Here is a 23037-nt window from a genome sequence, read left to right as displayed (position 1 = left end):
ATGATTTTTTTTAATGGAAAAGAGCAGTGTGAACATTCTGCAGTATTTCTCTATTTGTGTTCCATTGAAAAAAGGAAATCATACAGGTTTAGAAAGACAGTGACAGAGTGAGTAAATAATGACAATCAAATTTAATTTTTATAAAGGTAATAATTGTTGAGAATGTATCAAAACAGTAAACAATCATGTGCATGCAATGTATGTACACATGCAGTAACATAAATTTAACCTCGTTATCACTTTCATGTGTCAGTTGCTGGATTCTGGGGGTCATTTTAGAGTTGCATGGTGTGTGTGTGTGCGTGTGTGTGTGTGTGTGTGTGTGTGTGTGTGTGTGGCCGATCATTTCCTCTCATTTAGACTGTCCTTGACTCTCTGCTGTACTCACCGATCTCACATGCACACACACTTAAACAGTCACTAATACACAGATAAAAATCCTATATACTGTATGAGTTAAATAGGTTTACGTTTTTATTTAATATTACACTTACATCAGCCCTGCCCACAGTAAAATGTGATTTTAATAACATACTCAGGATAGCTCTGTATTATAAACTAATATATATATATATATATATATATATATATATATATATATATATATATATATATATATATATATATATATATAAAGGTACCACAGGCACGGGTTAGCACATGTTGTGTCTGTTGTATACTGAACTTCTAACATCGTTCCAACATTTCATATGTTTGTCTTTGATGAAGTTGTGGTCAATTTCAGATCATCTCCTTTGATGATATTATTAGTCAGAGTTTCCACATTGGCAGCTTGCAAGTTACAGCCTAATGTTGAAATATAATAACATCAGATGAATTGTCATACATGAATGGAGATGAATGAGCAGCCAGAAGCCATTCAAATAATTTTTGGTACCAAATGACAAGGCCTGCATGGAATCTCCATGTTTACACAAAACTGGAACACCTTCTACTCATCTCGTCTCTTCACATATTAATCAATTATATATTTAATTAATTACATAGTAAGCATATGTAGGTTAATCTCATGAAACCTGTCAGGAACATACAGTAAAGTGCAAAGTTTTAGGAAGTGAAAAATGTTGGCATGAATAATTTTTATTTATCAATTAATTTCATAAAAAGTGTGGTAAACCTAAAAAACGAAATCAGTATTTTGTGTGACTACTCTAAGCCTTTAAAATAGAACCAATTCTCCTGGGTAAACTTGCGCACAATTTTTCAAGGTTGTTAGCAGATTTTTGTTCCCAACATCTAATGTGCCTAAGAACTTTGCAAAGTACTGTATTTCTTGGGGTCATATTTCACCCCAAAATCAAAAGTTTTTTTTTTAGTTTTTTTTATTTATTTGTGTTGTGACATTGTTTTCATGACAATTAAGCACAACCCCCAACCCATTTATATATATATATATATATGTATATATATATATATATATATATATATATATATATAAACAATTATAATGATGTCTTATTTAAATGATAAAGTATAAATACATAATGGTTGTACTTGTAATGGTGGTACTATCTGTAATGTTGGCTGCTTTTAATAAAATTGTTTAATTACAGTATTTATTGATTGCAAAACAGTAAAACTGACTGTACTACAATGATGACAATCTAATGATAATCACCACTGAGATAAAGAACTCAAAAGTAAAACATAGAAGCAAATAATGGTAATAACTTGAAAATGGGCTTAACTGTCAGGAAAATAATGTCAAAATGGAAAGAAATCAAACAGTGTAAATTCTTATTTTTTCATTTTATTTTGTGGTTAAAAAAGACCCGAACATGTTTTCATGAGATTTACCCATTTAAATCCATTTAGCAGAATTCCACATATTCCTCACAATCAGCACAAAAAATAAAATAAAAATAAATAAATAAATTGGTAACACTTTACAATAAGGTTGTATTTGTTAACAGTAGTAAAAACAAAAGTTAACATGAACTAACAATGAATAATAGATTTACAGCATTTATTAATCTTGGTAAATATTAATTTCTACATAAGCTAATACATATTTTACAGAAAAAGTTGCATTTGTTATTATTAGTTAATGCAGTATGAAATGAAATAACAATAAACAATAGTATATTTTTAAATTAACGTACCAAGATGCTGTAAAAAGTTATAATCATTGTTAGTACATGATAGTCAATGCATAAACTGATGTTAACCCTATAACACTGCCTGTATCAAATTTGATACGCTATTTTCTAAAGCCTGTGCATCATCAACATAATCACAATTTTGCCGAACATCCTGTTGTCTGCAATGTATTAGATATCTGCTGTCACTTTGTGGATGTTTCCGGGCATTTCTTGATGGAAAAATATTTGTAAGAATTTTCCAAAAATGTCCACTTTTGTATTGCATGCACAATTTTGTTTTAAATGTGACATTTTTGCTGATTTGAATAAAGTGAAAGTGACAGTAATGATTATATTGTTACTGATATTTTAAAATGAGTATTTGCTGAAAATAAGCAACTTGTGCTTGGTTAAAATTTTGTATATTATTTTATTGAAAAAGCCTGTTGAAATCCATGTATCAAATATGATTCAACAGGCGTTTGAGGTAAATCTCTCAATCACCATTACATTACATTCATGCCCATCACAAAAACAAAAAAAAATCACAGAGCTTTGAAAATTCTGACATATACTTTTTGTAAGATATTTTTAAATTGTGAACTAATATTTGTGTGTATTTTTATATATGCAGCCTGCTCTGACATTATAAAAATCTCATTATTTGACATTACAAGCTGTTATGATGTCATCTAGTTCCTGAGACCCAGCAAAATGTTTTTTTTATTTTTTATTTCAATATAGTGTTTGGTGCAATGATAAAAATTGTTTATTGAAATCTTTTTATTTTGTTCATATTGTATTTGATGTGCTGAATTGAACTGTGATACATTTCAATCCATATTTGTAGACCAAGGAGAGGAAGTAGTCATAACACTGTAGCATTTATGGGCTAAGATAAACTTAAATAACAAATGTCCTACACAAAAATTAATTGCTGGGCCTCAGGAGGATAATGACCTTTAAAGCCTAATGTATCAAAAACGTGCACATATATAAATTCTTTTTATAGTTTGTCTGATGGTATTTTCATATGTCAGTCTTTACAGGGTTAATGAATACGACCTTATTGTAAAGTGTTACCGAAAAATTAAAGTGTGCAGATTCCATGTCGGCCTGTAAATTACTATATTTAATTGACCTTGAGACCATTATTCAATGTAGTGCCTAGCGTTTTTGAAATCTAAAATTGCTGCTTTACGTAAAACTATATTAGATACATGTGCATACAAATGTGCTTCTACTTTTCCATAAGTGCACTTAAGACCATAAATGTGTCAAGATCCAGCTTGATCTCTGTCCGCTGTTAGATTTATGTCTCATGAATCTTTGCCATGACATCCACAGTCCTACTTCCAAGTTTTGTAAATATTCCATTTAGTACGAAAATAATTTCTGTCACTTTCGCAGTCACATGATCACTCTTTAGTGTGAAGTTCAAGGAGATCCGTTTCGTATAAAAATATAGAAATCCTGTTCACATGCGTTTGTATCCCTCTCATGTAAATGTCCATCACGTCATTTTGTCTCAAACGGATGAGATGTCTTTGCGTGTCAGCATGGTGACTCCACATAGTCATTATCAAGGCGTGGTCTGAAGGGCGTGGTCAAAGATCGGCTGATGACAATGACAGACGGTGACAAACAGTCGTCACGACGATGCAGAATATTCCAGATTAGCATGGCAGCTGCTAGCGTTGCAAACAGGCATGCAGCGATGTTGATGTAGCATGAGTAGGACAAGTGAGTGTAGGGTCCGATCCTGTAGAACGTCACAAGACCGATCACTAGAACAAAACCTGCAGAAAGACAAACAGGACTTAGTTTCAGAAACTCAACGGTTGACCAATAGTTCTTTGCTTTGTGTGTGAGTGAATCTTTGTTGCTGTAAATTCCCTTTTTGCTGGACCAATCCAATTTTTGGTCACATTACCAGTGTAAAGAATACATCTTTCAATTCTTGTCACTGCAATGAGAGATATGGGTATACAGTAGGGCTGTCACAATTATGAAATTTCTCTGACGATTAATTGTCATAAAACGAATTGTGTTTAACGCTTTAATTGTCTGTTTTGTTCTCTCTCAGTTTGGTTTCCGAGTACTTCGGTTTAGACAAATCATGCATTTTGACTTCAAACTCTTTAGACATGTTTATTTTAAGTTCTGTTCTCTGGTTTGCATGCAGCTGTGTTGTGTTCTGTTGTTAATATCTCTGTGGTTGTTCGATTTGAGCAAAACAAAGCAAATTCTCGCTTGAGCGCCCCATATCGTGAGCTGTGGCTAGGTGAACTGCTGCTCTCGTGCACTCTCATAAACGCGCGCAGGAGATCAACGGTCGGTGAAGATTTTCACTAAGTAATAAATTTGATTTAGATTTGTTTCTCAGCAAACGTTATTGAACATATGCCCTCAGAACTAGGCATGTGTTGCATGGAATGATTTTTTAGATTTCTAAATGATACTTTTGCATCCTTTTGAAGGTTAAAGAGATAGTCACCATCCACTTCCATTGTATGACATCAGCGAGAAGAACATTTAAAAAAATGTCCCCCTTTGTGTACCGAAAAAGAAAGTCAAATGGGTTTAGAACATCATGAGGGTGAGTAAAAAATGACTGAATTTTCATTTTTGGGTGAACTAATCCTTTAAGAATTTATTTATTCATATTTTTAATTTTTTTAATTAAGAAAAAAATGTTCTGTAAGGCTTTAAAACTTTGAAAATATCGCACAAGGGAAGAATGAAATTATAAAAATAATATATTAATTATGAAGCAATTTTCATATTCTGTATCTTTTTTTGTCTACTTATAGTCACTTTTTTTTTTGGAACCCAGTCAGCTTGAAATATAATATAATATAATATAATATTAGTTTAGTTTAAAATTATTCAAAAGTAATATATTTATGTCATAAATTCTTTACTTTCACGCATTATTTTAAGTCTTTCACGGGCCAAGTAGACAGTAATTTAAAATGGAAATATTGTAAATGTTGATATTATCGCAAGTATTAGTACTTCAACAGTTTTCTCAACCGATTGGTATATTTTGGAGCAGATTAAAAGTGTATAATCTCTATAAATCAGGCCCAGGTCTGAATTTCTAATTTTCTGACCCCTGAAAATCTAATTCCCACCTTCATTGTCATTGAGCAGTAAACCATCTTGCTGTTTGGATTATTTGAACTTGATCACATTGATGGAGAAGCAGAAGCTAAAAACATCCTAACAAAATTAACCAGAACACATTTGCATTACAACCGATACATTGAGGTCAGTTTATTTTTTTATTAATGACCAGAATGGAAAAAAAAGTGTATAAATATTTTATAATAAATATTATAAAAGGCTCTAATGTTTACTCACTAGAAGAAGAATTTTTAAGAAAAATATTAGTAGTATTTTTCATTTATTTATTGTAGTTACTGTAGTGACATGTGGAAAAACAAAGCATACCTTAGCCTTAATGAGATAACCTTGTGCTTACCTGTACATCCCATTTTGGTCTCAGGACTATGTCAGATTATGGATTTATCTGCTTCTAAACATCACATAAATCAATCAAACTGTGATCAGTCACTTTACATGTCGATCAGATGGCTTTGGTCTGTTTAAGCGGGTGATTCATGGCCAGAATAAGCTTCAAAGCGCACCAGACTTTATGCTAATAACCATCATCACTTCCTCACAGTCACACAGATCATTTTTGTTTTGTTAATTCATCACAGCTAAGTCAAATGTTTAATTCTCTGCCCTTTGGACTGGTTTGGATTGGTTTTATGTTGGTTTTGGCTGGTTTTGACTGATGTGAGTTGTACATTTTTGACTTCCTGTAAGAACTGCGATCACACGTGTTATTAATAACTGCAGCCTGAAAACAAAACAGTGGATTCCCAGAAATACAGAATGCAGAGGATGTGAGATGAATTCAGGGCAGGAGAGCAGCGAAATGGAAAAAGTCACAGATTTCAGATCACATTACGTTTGTGTGTGTGCGAGTGTTTAATTTAGCCAGAGAGTCATTTGTTCTTTCTGTTTTTTATTCTGAATGCAGCTGTTTTTGGCCCGGTGTCATCTCTTTTCCTTCCTCCACTCTTCTGTCCTTCCATTCTTCCTCCCTTCCCTCCTTTTCATTCAGTTTAATCTGATGATTCTTACTCACAAACGCATACAACTGAACTGGAACATGGTGTACAATAACAGTCAGATTAATTTTATTTTAGGAACAGCTGTTTGTCTCTGTGTCAATTTTTACATTTCTCTCCCTGTGTCTCTCTCTCCGTGTTTCTCAGGAACTGTTTATTCTCTCTAATATTTATTGTATCTTAGTCTGTAACAGCATGTTTTACTTGTTTTACTGATTTGTAGTGACTTGAGATGACACTGATTTCCTGTCAGCCATCACGGATAAAACCTCAGATGACAGAATCAGGGAATCATAACAAGTGAAACACATGTTCTCTATTTTTCCTGTAATATTAATTATCAAACATAACAATGACGAAATTATGTTTAATAATTGACACAATATAATAGTTGTCAGGAAAATTCATGTATGGAGCTTTTATAAATCAGCAGCAATAGCAATATGATAAAAGGCTCTAATGTTCAATAAATAATGAAATAAAAAATAGTAATAACAATTAATATTCTTCCACCAAGTGAAGTCACAGGGGGTCCACACAGAGAAAACAAAGTTAACATATTTTACATTATTGTTTTATTCAGATTTTTTAAAGACTGGTCGGAAATCATGAGATTAATCATGATTATTTTATTCTATTGACAGCTCTAGTTTTTACTAGTGAGAAATAAAAACAAAAATGGGCATATAGTTTTTTTTGTGTTTCTTTTGCACAAATATATTTAACAATGTTCATCATTTCTTTCTTTATAGCGCATACTTTTTTAGAATAGTTTGTACTTGTGTTGTATTTTTTAGGGAGTTTTTCCTCGCTACTTTCGCCCTTTGGGTTGTAAAGCAATATTTTCTGTAAAGCTGCTTTGGAACAATATTTAATGTGAAAAGCACTCAGATTTGAACTGAAAAATGTTTCTCTCCAGGTTTTTACGTCCTTCATTACTCCGTAGAAAAAAAGATACACTTTTCAACATGATCACACAGGAAATTGACATGCGGCTTTCGAATGTTAACGTACCCTGAAATTGAACCCATTCTGCCATATTATTGACAAGCACCATCTAGGGCTGGGCGATATGGCAAAAAATAAATAAATAAAAATTCAAACTTAGTGGTGATTCACAATTTGATTCTTCAACTTTTAAATGTAGTCAACTGAAAAGTAACTCCAACATGATTCAGATAACAGTTTCTTTATTAGAATGCAAGGCAACCTGGTTAGAGAAATCAAAGTTATTTTCATTATAAGTGTGCAGGAATAATGCACAAACACACACACACACACTCACATGCAAAAAAAAACCTGCATCACACAGGAAATTGCCAACATAGTGTAAATGTAAAATAAATTAAAATCTAATAAACCCAGATGTTGAGAAATAATAGTATAAAACAAGAAAACTGCTAAATACTTTCTAGCCTATGTAGATATTAATTTTTATATAAACCAAGTCCATCTAAAAAGTTATCTAGAAATCAATATCTAGAAATAATCAAGTTTATCTAGAAAGTACTCATTGTATATCAAACAATTTGTATGTATAATCATAAACCGCTGCTGTTGGAGTCCAGGGCACGTGGCGCCCTTTAGCGGTACAAGCTGAGCACTGCAGCAATATGAAATTATTTATCAGTACTCGCTTGATCGCTTGCCAAATGTTGGTTGTAGATGCAGTACTATTGAAACATGTCACAGAACAAAGAAATAATTAGTGATCTACCTGAGTCATCATGGCAAAAGAAGGAGTAGTGGATGTTTGATTCTCCCAAATATAGCCTATTAATTATTTATTATTAATATTATTAATTAATTATGATTTGATATGAAGCGCCCGTAACTGTCATGTAACTGACTCTTTATTATGGGTATTTAAAGAAAAGAAAGGAGACCGTTAATCAACATGCGCAGAACGCTGAGGCCAGTGATGATCTTAAACCGGTGTACACATGCATGATAGACGAAGTTGAGCTACAATCACACTGTACAATCGGCCAGCTCTAGCATCATCCCCCATCAATTCAAATATGTTCACCTTTCCCTGTGGCGCTACTGATAGCGAGACGCAGGTTCTGGTCCCATGGAAACCAGAAAATAATCACGTTCACATTAAACAGGTTACCATTTTCGCTGTAAAATAAAAAATGTTACTCCACTGACTGTGAGGTTTAGGATTGGGGTTTGAGTAAAATATGCATTCCTGTCCACTGTATTACATCAACTAAAAATGCTCACTTTTGGTGCCACCTTGTGGACATATCACCCTGAAACTCGTCAACAGCATTTCCAGCTTCAGCCACAGGGGGTACTGGTTTGAATTTTGGTAAACACAGACCAATTTGAGCAGCAGAACTTTCGACCTCCTGTCACCGAATTCACAGTATGATCAGTTTTTTCAACTTAATACAATGTAAATGTTTTTTTTTTTGATAATATTTTAATAATTTATTTTACTTTTAGTACATTGATATCATGCTTACGGTTTTTCTTACACCGTATATAATGGTCTTTATACATGAAAATATATACACTAGCGGCCAAAAGTTTGGAATAATGAACAGATTTTGCTCTTATGGAAAGAAATTGGTACTTTTATTCACCAAAGTGGCATTCAACTGATCACAATGTATAGTCAGGACATTAATAACGTGAAAAAATACTATTACAGTTTGAGTTTTTTTTTTTTCAGAAGTTCTTAAACTACTTCAAAGAGTTCTCATCAAAAAATCCTCCATGTGCAGCAATGACAGTTTTGCAGATCCTTGTTATTCTAGCTGTCAGTTTGTCCAGATACTCAGGTGACATTTCACCCCAACACTTCCTGTAGCACTTGCCATAGATGTGGCTGTCTTGTCGGGCACTTCTCACACACCTTACAGTCTAGCTGATCCCACAAAAGCTCAATGGGGTTAAGATCCATAACACTCTTTTCCAATTATCTGTTGTCCAATGTCTGTGTTTCTTTGCCCACTCTAACCTTTTCTTTTTGTTTTTCTGTTTCAAAAGTGGCTTTTTCTTTGCAATTCTTCCCATAAGACCTGCACCCCTGAGTCTTCTCTTTACTGTTGTACATGAAACTGGTGTTGAGCGGGTAGAATTCAATGAAGCTGTCAGCTGAGGACATGTGAGGCGTCTATTTCTCAAACTAGAGACTCTGATGTATTTATCCTCTTGTTTAGTTGTACATCTGGCCTTCCACATCTTTTTCTGTCCTTGTTAGAGTCAGTTGTCCTTTGTCTTTGAAGACTGTAGTGTACACTTTTGTATGAAATCTTCAGTTTTTTGGCAATTTCAAGCATTGTATAGCCTTCATTCCTCAAAACAATGATTGACTGACGAGTTTCTAGAGAAAGCTGTTTCTTTTTTGCCATTTTTGACCCAATATTGACCTTAAGACATGCCAGTCTATTGTATACTGTGGCAACTCAAAAACAAACACAAAGACAATGTTAAGCTTCATTTAATAAACCAAATAGCTTTCAGCTGTGTTTGATATAATGGCAAGTGATTTTCTAGTACCAAATTAGCAATATAGCATGATTACTCAAGGATAAGGTGTTGGAGTGATGGCTGCTGGAAATGGGGTCTCTATAGATTTGATCAAAAATGACTTTTTTCAAATAGTGATGGTGATGTTTTTTACATCAGTAATGTCCTGACTATACTGTGTGATCAATTGAATGCCACTTTGGTGAATTAAAATACCAATTTCCTTCTGAAACAGCAAAATTTGTACATTATTCCAAACTTTTGGCTGCTGGTGTTGCTGCCTTTATGTTTTAGGAAGGGGTTCCCATGAAAGGGGATAATCCTATATTTCGGCGTCCTTGGCATCAAAAAGTTTGGTATAGCTTATGGCCAATAAATAGAAGGTTTTTGGTTCGAGCCCCACAAGAAGCGGGCAACAAAACATCACCATGGTGACCTTGACCTAGGTACTTAACTCCAGGTTACTCCAGGGGGGCATTGTGCCTGTAATAAGTTCATTGTGTGAACGCTGTGGAAACAAATTCCTGTGGGCCTGGGCATGTGATCAGCAGTAATTGCTTACAGTCAATAGACTGGAACTCTAGTGTGCAGACTGTTGCAATAAGGACAGAGTTTGATATACATCTGGATGTTTATAAAGAGTTGATAGTTTGGCTGCGTCTGATTGGACTTTCCCATTTACTTCAGGGAAGCAGTTTGTGCATGTTTATAGTTTATATTGCGGTATAAGAACATAATTGTTTTCATTTTGTCCCACATAGTCTTTCTCTTGAGATTGTATAAACAGACGCAGTATCGCGGGGACAGTTAATCAGGACACTTGTCTCCTCCACCCATAACACACTCACATAGATTCTGGGGGCTTATAGACCTGTCTTGATGAAACATGCTCTTCCTTGGCGTCTCTGTCTTCTATTGGTGTTTCAGTTCTTAAAATATCAATTCCTGTTAAAGTCTATGTCTAATAACTCTGACACTCGGCCACCCCACATCTCACTGTCACATGCCCCCTCCCTGTCTTTCCTCTGCTGCTCTGGGTTTGCATAACAGGTAGTTACAGACACTTCCTCGTCCTGAGGAGGGATATCCTGGCGCCTGACTGTCGCTCTGTGGAGCTGCGCGCCTGCCGCTGGTGCTCTAGACCCCGTTTAGCTAAATATAACTATTGTCATGATGAAAACACACACATTCACAAACAGTGTACTCGCACTATTAGCTGTACTGATATACTAACACACCAGTAGATCACCATCATAGCAAAACGTCACAATAGCCGACAGACATCTTTGATAAAAATGAATTAGAGCTTTTTCTAGAATTAGACTATCCAGAGGTCAGTACCTGCATTCTATAAGAGGAAATGTATAGAATGACTATAAAAAGGGCCTTTGGTGTTGAAGCAGTGATTAAAGCAATCACTGAAAATTTTTATTAACTAAGTGGTGCTCGCCCGTGCAAAACTCGCCATGACGCTAGACCCCCACGTCTCTGATATTCTGCTATCTAGATATGGCTCAGACCTAAGGCTGTCAAATAAAAAAATTTATATTCGTTGAATTTAAGATAAAAATGCACATTCGAATGCTTAAACTGTGCATTCGATGGATAATGGATTTTTGGCCATTGCATCTTGCTCTCTTATCAGCATCTCGCAGCATAAGCAATGCATTTAAAACACAGTGTCAGGAAAGGATTTCAGTTTCGCAAAGCGCACCTCAAGATCCCTGCTTTCTGTTGCGATCTGTCTGGCATCCTGTTTGAACGGCCCCATTGCAGCTCTGGGATCAGATACATGCCGTTACTGGTGATGTAGTGTCTGAGCCGCAAATGCTGCTTCAAAACCGAGTTACACCGACTACCACTACTATCTGGGAATATTACTACCGTACATGCAACTGTAATTAAAGGAAGATTCTGAGTTCAATACAAGTTAAGCTCAGTTGACAGCACTTGTAGCATAATGTTGATTACCACAAAAAATATTTTTAACTCATTCCTCCTTTTCTTTAAAGTGAGGCACTTACAATGGAAGTGAATGGGGCCAATTTTTGGAGTGTTTAAAGGCAGAAATGTGAAGCTTATAATTCAATAAAAGCACTTACATTAGTTTAACAATGAAGTTGTTACGTCTTGTGGCTATACTTAATATAACTAAACTTCTCTCTCCCCATCCCCTCCCCGAGAGTCCCCCAAAAACACTAAATAATTACCCGATTTCTTAACAAACAAGTCCCCAAACCCCAGCCTTCTACTTGGCACCTCCTTGAAAGCTGCAACCCTCCCCATCTCCGCACACCACTCCGGAAATGATGGCGCTCCATCCGATTTCCATCCCCTTAAAATTATTTGTCTGCCAATCATGATACTGGTCAGAACCCAATTTTTTATATGCTTATCCCCTAAATATATGACCGCCCCATCACCCAAAATGCAAAGTAAAATTTGAGTGCCCAAAACGTCACACATACGACTCTGAACCTTCAGCCAAAATTCTTGAATCTTAACACACCCCCAAAACAATACAGAGCAGGTGGCGCAGCTGTAAATACCTATAAAACTGAGATCTGGGAATCCCAAAATGTTGAACCAAATTTTCAAAGGATCCCAACACTAGAAAGAAAAAAGGGGACTTATTAATACATAATTTAGGGTTCAGCCATATGCTCGAGGCAACATTAAAATAAATTGACACTTTTGTCCATACCGAGTGCAAATGCGAGATAACGGGATGTAACTTAACTTAGTCTGAGACTGAATGCATAATAATAAAACAAAATCTTGGGTAGGCCTAGCCCACCTTTGTCAATCGGTCTATGTAACTTATTAAAATGTAATCAAGGACACTTACCATTCCAAATGAAGGACTTCGCTATGCTATCAAATTGCTTGAAATAAGAGAGGGGGACATCTGTAGGGAGAGACTGTAGCAGGTAGTTGAACTTTGGAATACAATTAATTTTAATAACATTAACCTTCCCAATCATCGATAAATGTAATGAAGTCCACCTGCCCACATCGCTCAAACCTTTTTATTAAGGGGTCAAAATTAACTCTAACTAAATCAGACAAATTTGATGGGAATAAAATGCCCAAATACTTAATGCCGTGTTTGGGCCACTGGAAGGCGCCCGGCTGGAAAGCCGTTACTGGGCAGTACGCTGTCAGAGCCAAAGCATTGGATTTACACCAATTGACTCTGTATCCCGAGAATTTAGAAAAGGAATTAATAATTCTGTGGAGGCAAGGCATAGATCTACTGGGGTCAGAGACAAATAATAAAATATCATCTGTGTAAAGCAAAAGCTTATGCGCCACACCTCCCACCATCACCCCTGGAAAATCATCTTCCCTTCTTATCACGGCTGCTAATGGTTTTAGGGCAAGACAGAACAATAATGGGGAAAGAGGGCAACCCTGCCGGGTGCCCCTATCCAGAGTAAAATAATCTGAAATTAATCCATTTGTTTGTACCGCCGCTACAGGGTGTCTATAAAGTAACTTAATTCATCTAATAAAAGTATTTTTGACAATATTTTTTACGTCTAGCTGGATCAGGGAAATTGGACGGTAACTCTTACACTCAATTGGATCTTTGTCCATTTTAAGAATCAGACTGATCCGGGCTTGTGTCATGGTTGGCGGCAGCTTTCCATTCTTTAATGATTCTGTATAAACTTCTAACAAAAGTGGAACCAGTTCTGTAGCATAAGATCTAAACAGTTCAGCGGCAAAGCCATCTGACCCCGGAGCCTTGCCTGTAGGCAAGGCCTTAATTACCTCGCCCAGCTTCTCCAGGTTTATCTCAGAATCAAGAGAATTGTTTTGCTCAGTCGTCAGTTTAGGGAGTTCTAATGGTTCCACAAAATTTCTAATATCTTCATCAGTACACAAAGACATGGAACTGTAAAGATCAAGATAGAATTCTTTATAAGCATTATTAATATCAATGGCTGAGGTAAATATTTCACGACCAGCAGATTTCACTGAGGGAATTGTAGAAAAAGATCTCTGCTTTATATATCTAGCCAAAAGCTTCCCTGCTTTGTCCCCCGTCTCAAAGTATGACTGTCTTGCCCTGAATAGCCAAAACTCCCCAAAATAGTATTATATCTGTATTTCAATCGGGTCAATTCTCTGAGGCCATCAGACGACGTTCGGCGCTTCAGCTGTGCCTCGGCACTTTTAATATTTCCTTCCAACTCCACAAGTTCTCGTGCTTTGGATTTTTTGATGAATGAGGCATACTATATGATCCGACCCCTAAGAACTGCTTTAAGTACCTCCCAAGCCATGCCCACAGAGGATACTGAGGACCAGTTGGTCTCCATATAAACACTGATTTCAGCCTTTAACATTTGTTGGAATTAAAACTAAAGAGATACATTAAAGCACCAACTATATGATTGATTTTTCTCCATATGTAGCAACACTTCTAAACATACCAGGTCATGATCTGAGACTAAAATGTTTACAATTGAGCAGTCAACAACAGATGAAATGACTGAATTAGAAAAAAAAAATCTATTCTAGAATAAATCTTATGGACTGATGAAAAAAATTTATAGTCCCTACCAGATGGTTTCAAAAGTCTCCAAATATCTGTAAGACCAAGATTATTACACATCCTATGAAGCGTCAATGTTGCTCTAGGGGGCTTACACACTTTTACTTCACTATGATCAAGGACTGAGTCCATCAAAAGATTAAAGTCTCCTCCCAATATTATATCATGAGGGGTGCCCGTGGCTTGCAACATCCCTTTAAGATCTATAAAAAAGCCCTGATCATCAGCGTTAGGTGCGTAAATATTAGCCAGAATCAACATTTGCCCCTGAATTTCTGCTAAAATAATAAATGTAAGTGTAGCGTAGTTATAGCGGGAAGACTAGCAGCTGTACATCATCGCACCATTAGCTAGGTAACTCCTAGCCGATCACATGTAAGCCATTGCTTTATAAGTCTGCTCACAGTCTATCACAGTGCTGTTTCAGTGTGCTCTCACGGCAACCTCCACCACCCCACCGCCACCAGTTGAGTCCCGTCCTGCACGGGAGTAGGCTCCTCGCCCCTGCCTCCTATCTCCGGCAGGATCTGATGGTTCCGAGTACAACTTCTTTGGACCACCAGACAGGGCTTACGCCAAAGAGTGACATTACATTCCTGTTTTATATTCATCAAATAAATGTAATTTAAAACTTTACTCAAATCTGTGAGTCTTCCTGATAGAATGACTCTTCCTAATTTATCTTTAATCTGTTTGAGATATTTGAATTGTAGATGTTTACTTATCAGTGTAATGACTCCCCTGCTCTTACTTGAGCCAGCACTAAAGAAAACATGCCCACCCCATATCTTCCCAAATTTTTCAGCTTCCTGTGGGGAAAAATGTGTTTCTTGAAGAAACACTATATCATATTTCTTATGTTTAAGAAAAGAAATAACCTTTCTTCTTTTTATGGGGTGCCCCAACCCATTCACATTCCACGTGGAGAGAGACAATCCACTCATTATTAACATTTGACATTTTGACATATTAGAAATATTAGATTGTGTGTCAAAAATAAAATTATAAAGACCACATTCCACATTGGTGCAACAATCAAAACCCGAACTTTCCCCAGAACAGAAAAAACAGAAAAAAGAAAAAGGTGCGCATTAACCTCACGCAAGACAGTGCCAACCGGGATCCATCCCTCTAAACTCAAACAGTCCATGTACGCCTACGAGAGCCCCCACGACAACTTTGCCATCGGATTGCTCAAGTCCTGTGCTTCTATACAAAAATTTGTAAGACAGAATTACATAACAGAAGATAATCTATAAAACAAACTCCAGCCCATAAGCAGAATAAACACAAAAAAAGTGTAGATTCATCCACTTAATTGTCTTGAAGGTGTGTGCCTCCACAAAAAAGCTCCAGCCGCTAGCGGAACCAGCACAAAAAAACAAAGAAACAAAAACGGGCCGTTCAGTTCTTTGGGCGGTCAAACTCACTCCAATGTCCTGCAAGAAATGTTGCACAAAACCAACTCCAGCCAACAGGAGGCATAAGCACCCAAAATTAGCAGATTCATCCACAAGCTGTCCCAAAGAAATGATACTGCACAAAACAAACTCCAGCCGCTAGGCGGAACCAGCACAAAAGGAAACGAAAAGGCACTCAGTTTCCTCGAACAGTTGAGTGTATGTTCAGTGAGTCGGTCCACTAGGCTGCAGCATGAAAATCACCAAATGGCTTACTCACTCCAATGACTTTATGAAGGACATTGCTTGCTGTGGGCATGTAAATATTTTACGGCCATCCTTAGTATCTATTCTCAGTTTGGCCGGAAACATCAGTGCAAAAGCGATCTTCCGATGATGTAAGAGATTCTTGCATTCCCTGAATCGATCATGTTTCTCTCGTCAAATTCGCAAAGACTGGGAACAAGAAAATGCTGTGGTTCTTCCAAGAGAGCTTTCCTTTACTCCTCGCCTTGCGTAACACGAGATCTTTATTGGATGATCTCAGAAATTTGGTCAGAATTGATCGGGACCTATCTACCTCCGTGGATCTCCGAGCTGGGTGGTTTCCAGCTTATGGCCTGTTATGTCGAGCAGACTCGGGAAGAGCCCGTCTAGGAATTTCACCATATCTCTGCCTCCTTCATGCTCAGGAATTCCAACAATTCGGACGTTGTTTCGCCGGCTACAATTCTCAAGGTCTTCCAATTTTTCCAAAACGCGCTCCAAATCTACCTTGGTCGCTTGCGTGTTAGCAGCTAATTCTCTCTCCGATGACTTCAGATAATCAATCCGTCTCTCGACGTCCGCAAATCTTGTAACCAACTCAGAGAATTTCGTCTCCATGGAAGTGATCGATCGACGTATTACAGCAAGCTCCTCCAAGTCTGCAACGTCCTTCGTCAGCATTGCCGACACATTCATCAATTCACGCCAGATTTCTTTCAGTTCACCGTCCGAATTTAGTCCGGGGCTTTCGGCCTGCCTCTGAGGGGAATCAGCTTGAGCACGTAAGTGTCTTTTAATATCTCCAGAGCCCGAGGATTTTTAATTCTTTGATATATTGTCTTCTTCGAACAGTTAAGAATCAGGGTGTGTCGAATCTATTAAAACCAGCAAAGTGCACAGAGCTCGCCGATCACACGTCCGCTCCTTGCATGGCGTCATGGGACTCTCTTTGAAACTGAGTATTTTAATGTTTACGGATTGGCCGCATTCCCTTCCATTGTAAGTGTCTCACTGTTACCCAGAGTTTTGCTTTTTTTTAAAGAAAAGGAGGGACAAGTCTGAATTAATTTTTATGGTAATCAGTATTATTCCACAAATGCTTTTGATTGAGCTTAACTTGTATTGAACCCAGAATATTCCTTTAAAATGGATGTACTTTTGTTAACAGCCAGATATGTTCTTTGTTTATTTTTTTCTTTCTTTGCACCCTCTTGTGGACTTATGAGACAACGTTGATTTAAAAATCTTGTGATCACTAGCTATGTTTCCATCCAAGTTGTGAATTTAATTTATGCGAAAAACCATAATATCACAAAAACATTGTGCGAGTAAAGCCACGTTTCCATCCCATGTGTTCAAAACAACAAAATCGTCACTTCTGGAGAAATTGTAGCCACTGTGACTCTTTTATTTATAAAGTACTCACAGTTTAGACACAACAGACAAAACACTGTAAAGAACTTGTTTTGTGTGTGTGTGCGTTCATCCTTTCTTTGCTGTGCGGATCTATAAGATATCTTTTAAAAGTGTCAATAAACCTGCTCTTTGGCACAGTTCAAGTTTGTATTTGACTTATATGCAACGCAAACTCTTTACAGGCTTTGGATTTTCCAGACACCGTTATTTCAGGATGAGCAGAGCAACATTCTCTTAGTTATTACTTTTTTAAAGCGCATTTTTATATTTCTAATAAATTCAATAGTAGTTTATTCTGTAAGTGTGTTTCCATCATAGTTTATGTGCATTTCTTCTTATAGAATAAAAAATGTATCCACCTATACTTTTTTTACACAAATTTTGGAGATTTTATTCACATCTTGGTGTTTCCATCCAGTAGTTTTTATGTGATATCCCAAAATGCGCATTCAAATACATGTATAGAAATCCAGCTACTGATGTCTTCTAACTTTTTTCACCTAACTGAAATAATGTCTTAAAAATTCACATTTTTGTAGTATTTAACTAAAACATTCTAATTTTGTTTCTTAGCCTTGTTGACAGCCCTATTTGGGTCCCTCCTTCAATGGAATTCTTTGGGATTTTTAACCCATCTTATTATCCACCGGGTGAAAATTGTAAGTCTGACCTCTCCTTAACAAGCCACATTATTTGTGGTATCATTCTTGTCTGTAGCACAAACGATGCAGGACAAGTTAACACATCTGTGTCATAAAGTATGCACAAACTGCAAATTCACATGTAATAACCATAGTGCATGCACAATACAAGATGGTATCACCGCTAGCACACTTTTATGGTCGTTCAACAACAAGTTTTTGAAGAGACATGCCAGCGTACATCCCAGATGGGATTGGATTTAATTTCTCAGTGGGACTCTGGCCAGTGCTCTGTTGTTTCCTGTTGAATTGTTCAGTTCAGGCTGCTGTGCTTTGTTGATGTTTATTTTGTTATGGATCCTCAAAGCTCCATCTTTCCTTTCCCAAAATGCAGAACAACAAACAAATGACAATAGGGAGTATATCTCTGTGCACAAAAGCAGCTGAGCTGAGTTACATATTGAAGAACTGATGTGGCTTTTGAGGGTGGGAGTTTGCTAGAGTGTAGTATGTGTCCTATGTGTTTGGTTAAGCAGGTGTTTTAGAGGAATAGTCCGGGTTCAATACAAGTTAAGCTCAATTGACAGCATTTGTAGCATAATATTGATTACAACAGATTACAAAATTATTAGACTTGATAAAAGCACAAATTGCGATTACAATAAGGCATTTACAGTGGAAGTCAATGGGGCCAGTCCATAAACATGAAAATACTCACTGTTTCAAACGTATAGCCACAAGACATAAACTTTATATGTGTTAACATGATTTTAGTGTGATAAAATTGTGAAATCAATATTGGATATAACTTTATACAAATAAAGACATGTAAGCATGTCCAGTGTTTGTGTCTTGTGTCTATACTTTTGAAACAGTTTATTTAATGATTAAGGACTGGCTCCATTGACTTCCATTGTAAGTGCATTAGTGCATTATTTTTGTAATCAACATTATGCCACAAATGCTAATGATTGAGCTTAACTTGAACCCGGAATATTCTTTTAATAAAATATTTGTAATTATTTTTATTCTAAAAGATGATGCAATACAGTAATTTTGTACAGTAAGTATAGTAATGCATAAAAGATTAATTTTCCTAAAAATAGGCCTCATTTTCTTACAATAAAATATAGTGTATTATCATATACTTTATGTTTGTTTGTTTTTTTGTTATTTAAGGAGAAATATGACCTGGGCATGTTTTTACAGGTTTATGAGATTCATCCATTTACCTGAGAAGTAAATTATGCTTACGACATTAAGACGCATTTTGTTTTGTTCCATTAGCAGACTTGTTTAACTTGTTTTAAGAATACACTTCATTAAATTCACTCTTAATATCTCATGCAGTCTTGCTTCTCGGGTAAATTTACTGTATCTTATTCTAAGGATGTTTAGATATTTTTAGTGGAAGCTAGATAGTGAACAAGCATAGCACAGTACGAAGTAATTGATTAAGAATAAGATTTATTTGCAATGTGGAACTCCTCAAAGTGTTTTGTATTGGCTTTATTCTGAACTTTGACACAGATTGAGCTGTTATGGATTTGATGTACGCCACTTCATAGTATGCACTCACTGGCCAACTGGAACAGGGCTGCGATGGCCTCTTCCCACCACTGAGAGTCCTGGCTAATGTGACTTATCTCCAGTAACCCAAACAGGAAGATCAGTTGACCCACCGTCAAAGCCACCGTAGCCATCAGGTTACATGCACGCATCATATCAAACTGAACTGAAATCAGAAAACAGAAATATTAGTTATTGTTTGATCTAACAAATTTGATATTGGTTAGCAATATTGTTCTTTTCTGCAGAATTATGTGTAGGTCACAGGGCCAGTGTGTGTGTGTGTGTGTGTGTGTGTGTGTGTGTGTGTGTGTGTTTGTAAAGGTAAAGGATCTGAATCATTGTATGGAAGATCCAGGCACAGATGTGCATTCAGAGACACAGCTTTGCCATGTGGGTGTCACATCCTGAAACTTGCAATCCTTCAGCGTGTCCATCCGTTTCCTGTTTCTAAATCAGGATAGAAAGACAGACGTGCCAGGCTGCATGTTACAAGCCAACAAATGTTAGCTTGTTTGTCTTTAAAGATAGTTGCCATGGCTAAATGCTCGCCAGACGTCTTAATTGATGCCAACTTAAATGTAGCACATTAACTTATAACTATAGAATTCAAGAGATCAGGATCATCATTCTAAATCTATTATCAAATATTTAGTGATAGTTCACCGAAAATGAAAATTCTGTAATAATTTACTCATGTAATGAAAGTGAATGGTGACTAAAACTACCATTCTGATTAAAGTCTCTTTTTTTTTTTTTCCACGGAAGAAAGTCGTATGAGTTTGGAACAACCTGAGGGTGAGTAAATTATGACAAAATTTCTTTTTTTTAGTTTTTTTTTTTTTTTTTTTTTTTTTCAATTTGGAATGCCCAAATCCCAATGCGCTCTAAGTCCTCATGGTGGCGTAGTGACTCGTATCAATTCGTATTGGCGGAGGACGAATCTCAGTTGCCTCCGTGTCTGAGACCATCAATCCGTGCATCTTATCACGTTGTTGAGCGCATTACCGCGGAGACCTAGCGCGTGTGGAGGCTTCACGCTATTTTCCGCGGCATCCACGCACAACTCACCACGTGCCCCACCGAGAGCGAGAACCACATTATAGCAACCATGAGGAGGTTAACTCAACGAGACTCTACCCACAGTAGCAACCGGGCCAATTTGGTTGCTTAGGAGACCTGGCTGGAGTCACTCAGCACGCCCTGGATTCGAACTCGCGACTCCAGGTGTGGTAGTCAGCATCTTTACTCGCTGAGCTAACCAGGCCCTCTGACAAAATTATCATTTTTAAAGGGAACTATCCCTTTTAAGAGAGCTATAAAGTTTCAATACAAGTTAAGATTCATCTACAGCATTTGTTTCATAATGTTTATTGTTTAAAATGTATTTCCACTCATCCCACTTTTTCAAGGTTCCAGTGAGACACTTACAATGGAAGTGAATGGGGCCAATTTTTAGAGGGTTTAAAGGCAAAATGTTAAGCTAATACATTTTTTAAAGCACTTACATTAGTGCTTCTGTTAAAAATAGTGTATTATTTGAGCTGTAAAGTTTAAATTGTCGTTTTTACAGTGATTTAAGAGTTTACGGCATTATGTCGTCATTGCAACAAAGTTGTAAAATCGTCTATAACTTTACACAGAAAAGGTTAGTAAGTGATTTTATCACACTAAAATCATATTAACACATATTGGCTATGTCTTGTGGCTATACTTTTAAAACAGTATGTATTTTAACGTTTACTGATTGGCCCCATTGACTTCCATTGTAAGTGCCTCACTGTAACCCAAATTTTTGCCTTTTTTAAAGAAAAGGAGGGACGAATCAAAATGATTTTTTTGTGGGAATCAACATTATGCCACAAATGCTGTCGATTGAGCTTAACTTTTATTGATTTCTGTATAAATATTCCTTTGATGCACAGTTACTAATTACATGTTCAATTTACATGTTCAATTTACATGTCCCTCCAAATGTTTTACTAGCATTATTAAAGGTATAGTTCACCCAAAAATAAAGTCTGCCATCATGAACTCACCCTCACTTTCTTTCTTCGGTGGAACACAAAAGGAGATGTTAGGCAGAATGTTAGCCTCAGTCACTATTCACTTTTACTGCATCTTATTTTCCATGCAATGAAAGTGAATGGTGACTGAGACTAACATTCTGCCTAACATCTCCTTTTGTGTTCCAAAAAATTCATTCAAGAAAATCATACAGGTTTGAATCATGAACATCAATTATTTTAATGACATTTCTGTCCATACACTTATTTTCTGCTTGTTAATGAATGAATGTTGTTGTAAAGTGTTACATTTTTCTGTTAAATTCATGCTCTAATTTCATGAACATTAAAATGTGCAGAAATCTGTCAAACATTACTTTGTTTGCTGCAGAGGTTGTATTAACTTCTATTCCATTTAGTTAATCCACAAAAAAATAAAAGCATGTTAGTGTTCAAAGTGTTCACAGTTGCGTGCACTTCATGAGGACTCACGTTTGACAGTGCTGCGTGATTCCTGGTACCCTGCGAAATCCGATCCCCAGCTGAGCCTCTGACAGGGTGCGGGTGTGTGAGTGTGCGTATCCTCGTGCGGACACACTCTCCAAAGCCCAACGCTTCGCCGCCGCCCGTCCTCCAGCTCTTGTAGCACCCAGTTGGAACTAAACGTGGCCACGTTATTGAGCACCAGAGAAAGCAGGGCCACCGCCGCCGCCACCGCCACCAGCCTGCGCACGGCCATACGCCCCCCCCGTACCCCCTGCTCCCGGGCTGGTCCACTCGCAGTCCCCCCTTGCCTGCCGGAGCGTCTGAAAACTCCAACAATAGTCCACTCCCGTGGGTAAACGCACACAGTCGCACAGTGAAAGTTTAGCTAGAGGACATCGCCACTCATTCTTGTGTTTTGAGGATGTTTTGGGGCCGATTGGAGTCTTTAGCCCTCTTCCTCGGAGTCAGGGGCTGCAGATGCTCGTAAGGCTGGTCGATTGACCTCCAAGGCCATCACATACATGCACAAAATGTTCTTGAAATAGTTCCTCTTCTAACTTTATCACAAATGTTGTCCTATTCTGGTCCTCCTTTCTTCTCCGAACTCTTGCCACCCGTCCGATCCTCCCCCTTTCTTGTCCAGATGTCTTCTGGACCCTTTTTTCTCCTCGTCTCCCTGCTGGGAATGCTGCGGAATGCTGAAAGATCTGCGTGATGCGGTCTCTGTGTGTATCTTTTTTCCCCCCACACTTTCCCTCTCTCTATCAAAGACTCGTTTTGAATTGCCGTTATCTCACATTACTTGTCTTAACTAGTTTCTCATGTTTGAGTGTGGAAATGTGTGTGTTTTGTCCCTGAAAAGCCCAGAAGAACTGTGAGGAGACAGTGGGGAGTACTTGTAAATCAATTCTCTCTCTCTCTTTCTGTTTCTCTCTCTGTGACAAACACATTACTGCAG

General features: G+C 37.1%; 2 protein-coding genes across 3 annotated transcripts in view; one reads left to right on the top strand and one right to left on the bottom strand.

Annotated features, from left to right (window-relative positions):
- ift140 (intraflagellar transport 140 homolog (Chlamydomonas)) overlaps positions 1 to 23037 on the top strand; it is a 61385-nt gene that overhangs the window by 22259 nt on the left and 16089 nt on the right. The window lies entirely within an intron of this gene.
- tmem204 (transmembrane protein 204) lies at positions 457 to 23028 on the bottom strand. Its single transcript, XM_051682066.1, has 3 exons — positions 22086 to 23028; positions 19598 to 19753; positions 457 to 3901 (listed from the first exon to the last, which is right to left on the bottom strand). The coding sequence occupies exons 1-3, from the start codon at positions 22330 to 22332 to the stop codon at positions 3657 to 3659; spliced, it is 648 nt and encodes a 215-aa protein (XP_051538026.1). The 5' UTR covers positions 22333 to 23028; the 3' UTR covers positions 457 to 3656.

This window comes from Myxocyprinus asiaticus, chromosome 41 (genome assembly GCF_019703515.2).
Source record: "Myxocyprinus asiaticus isolate MX2 ecotype Aquarium Trade chromosome 41, UBuf_Myxa_2, whole genome shotgun sequence".
Classification (NCBI taxonomy): domain Eukaryota; kingdom Metazoa; phylum Chordata; class Actinopteri; order Cypriniformes; family Catostomidae; genus Myxocyprinus; species Myxocyprinus asiaticus.
The sequence above is the reverse complement of the archived record's forward strand: the minus strand, read 5'-3'. Positions and strand labels throughout refer to the sequence as shown.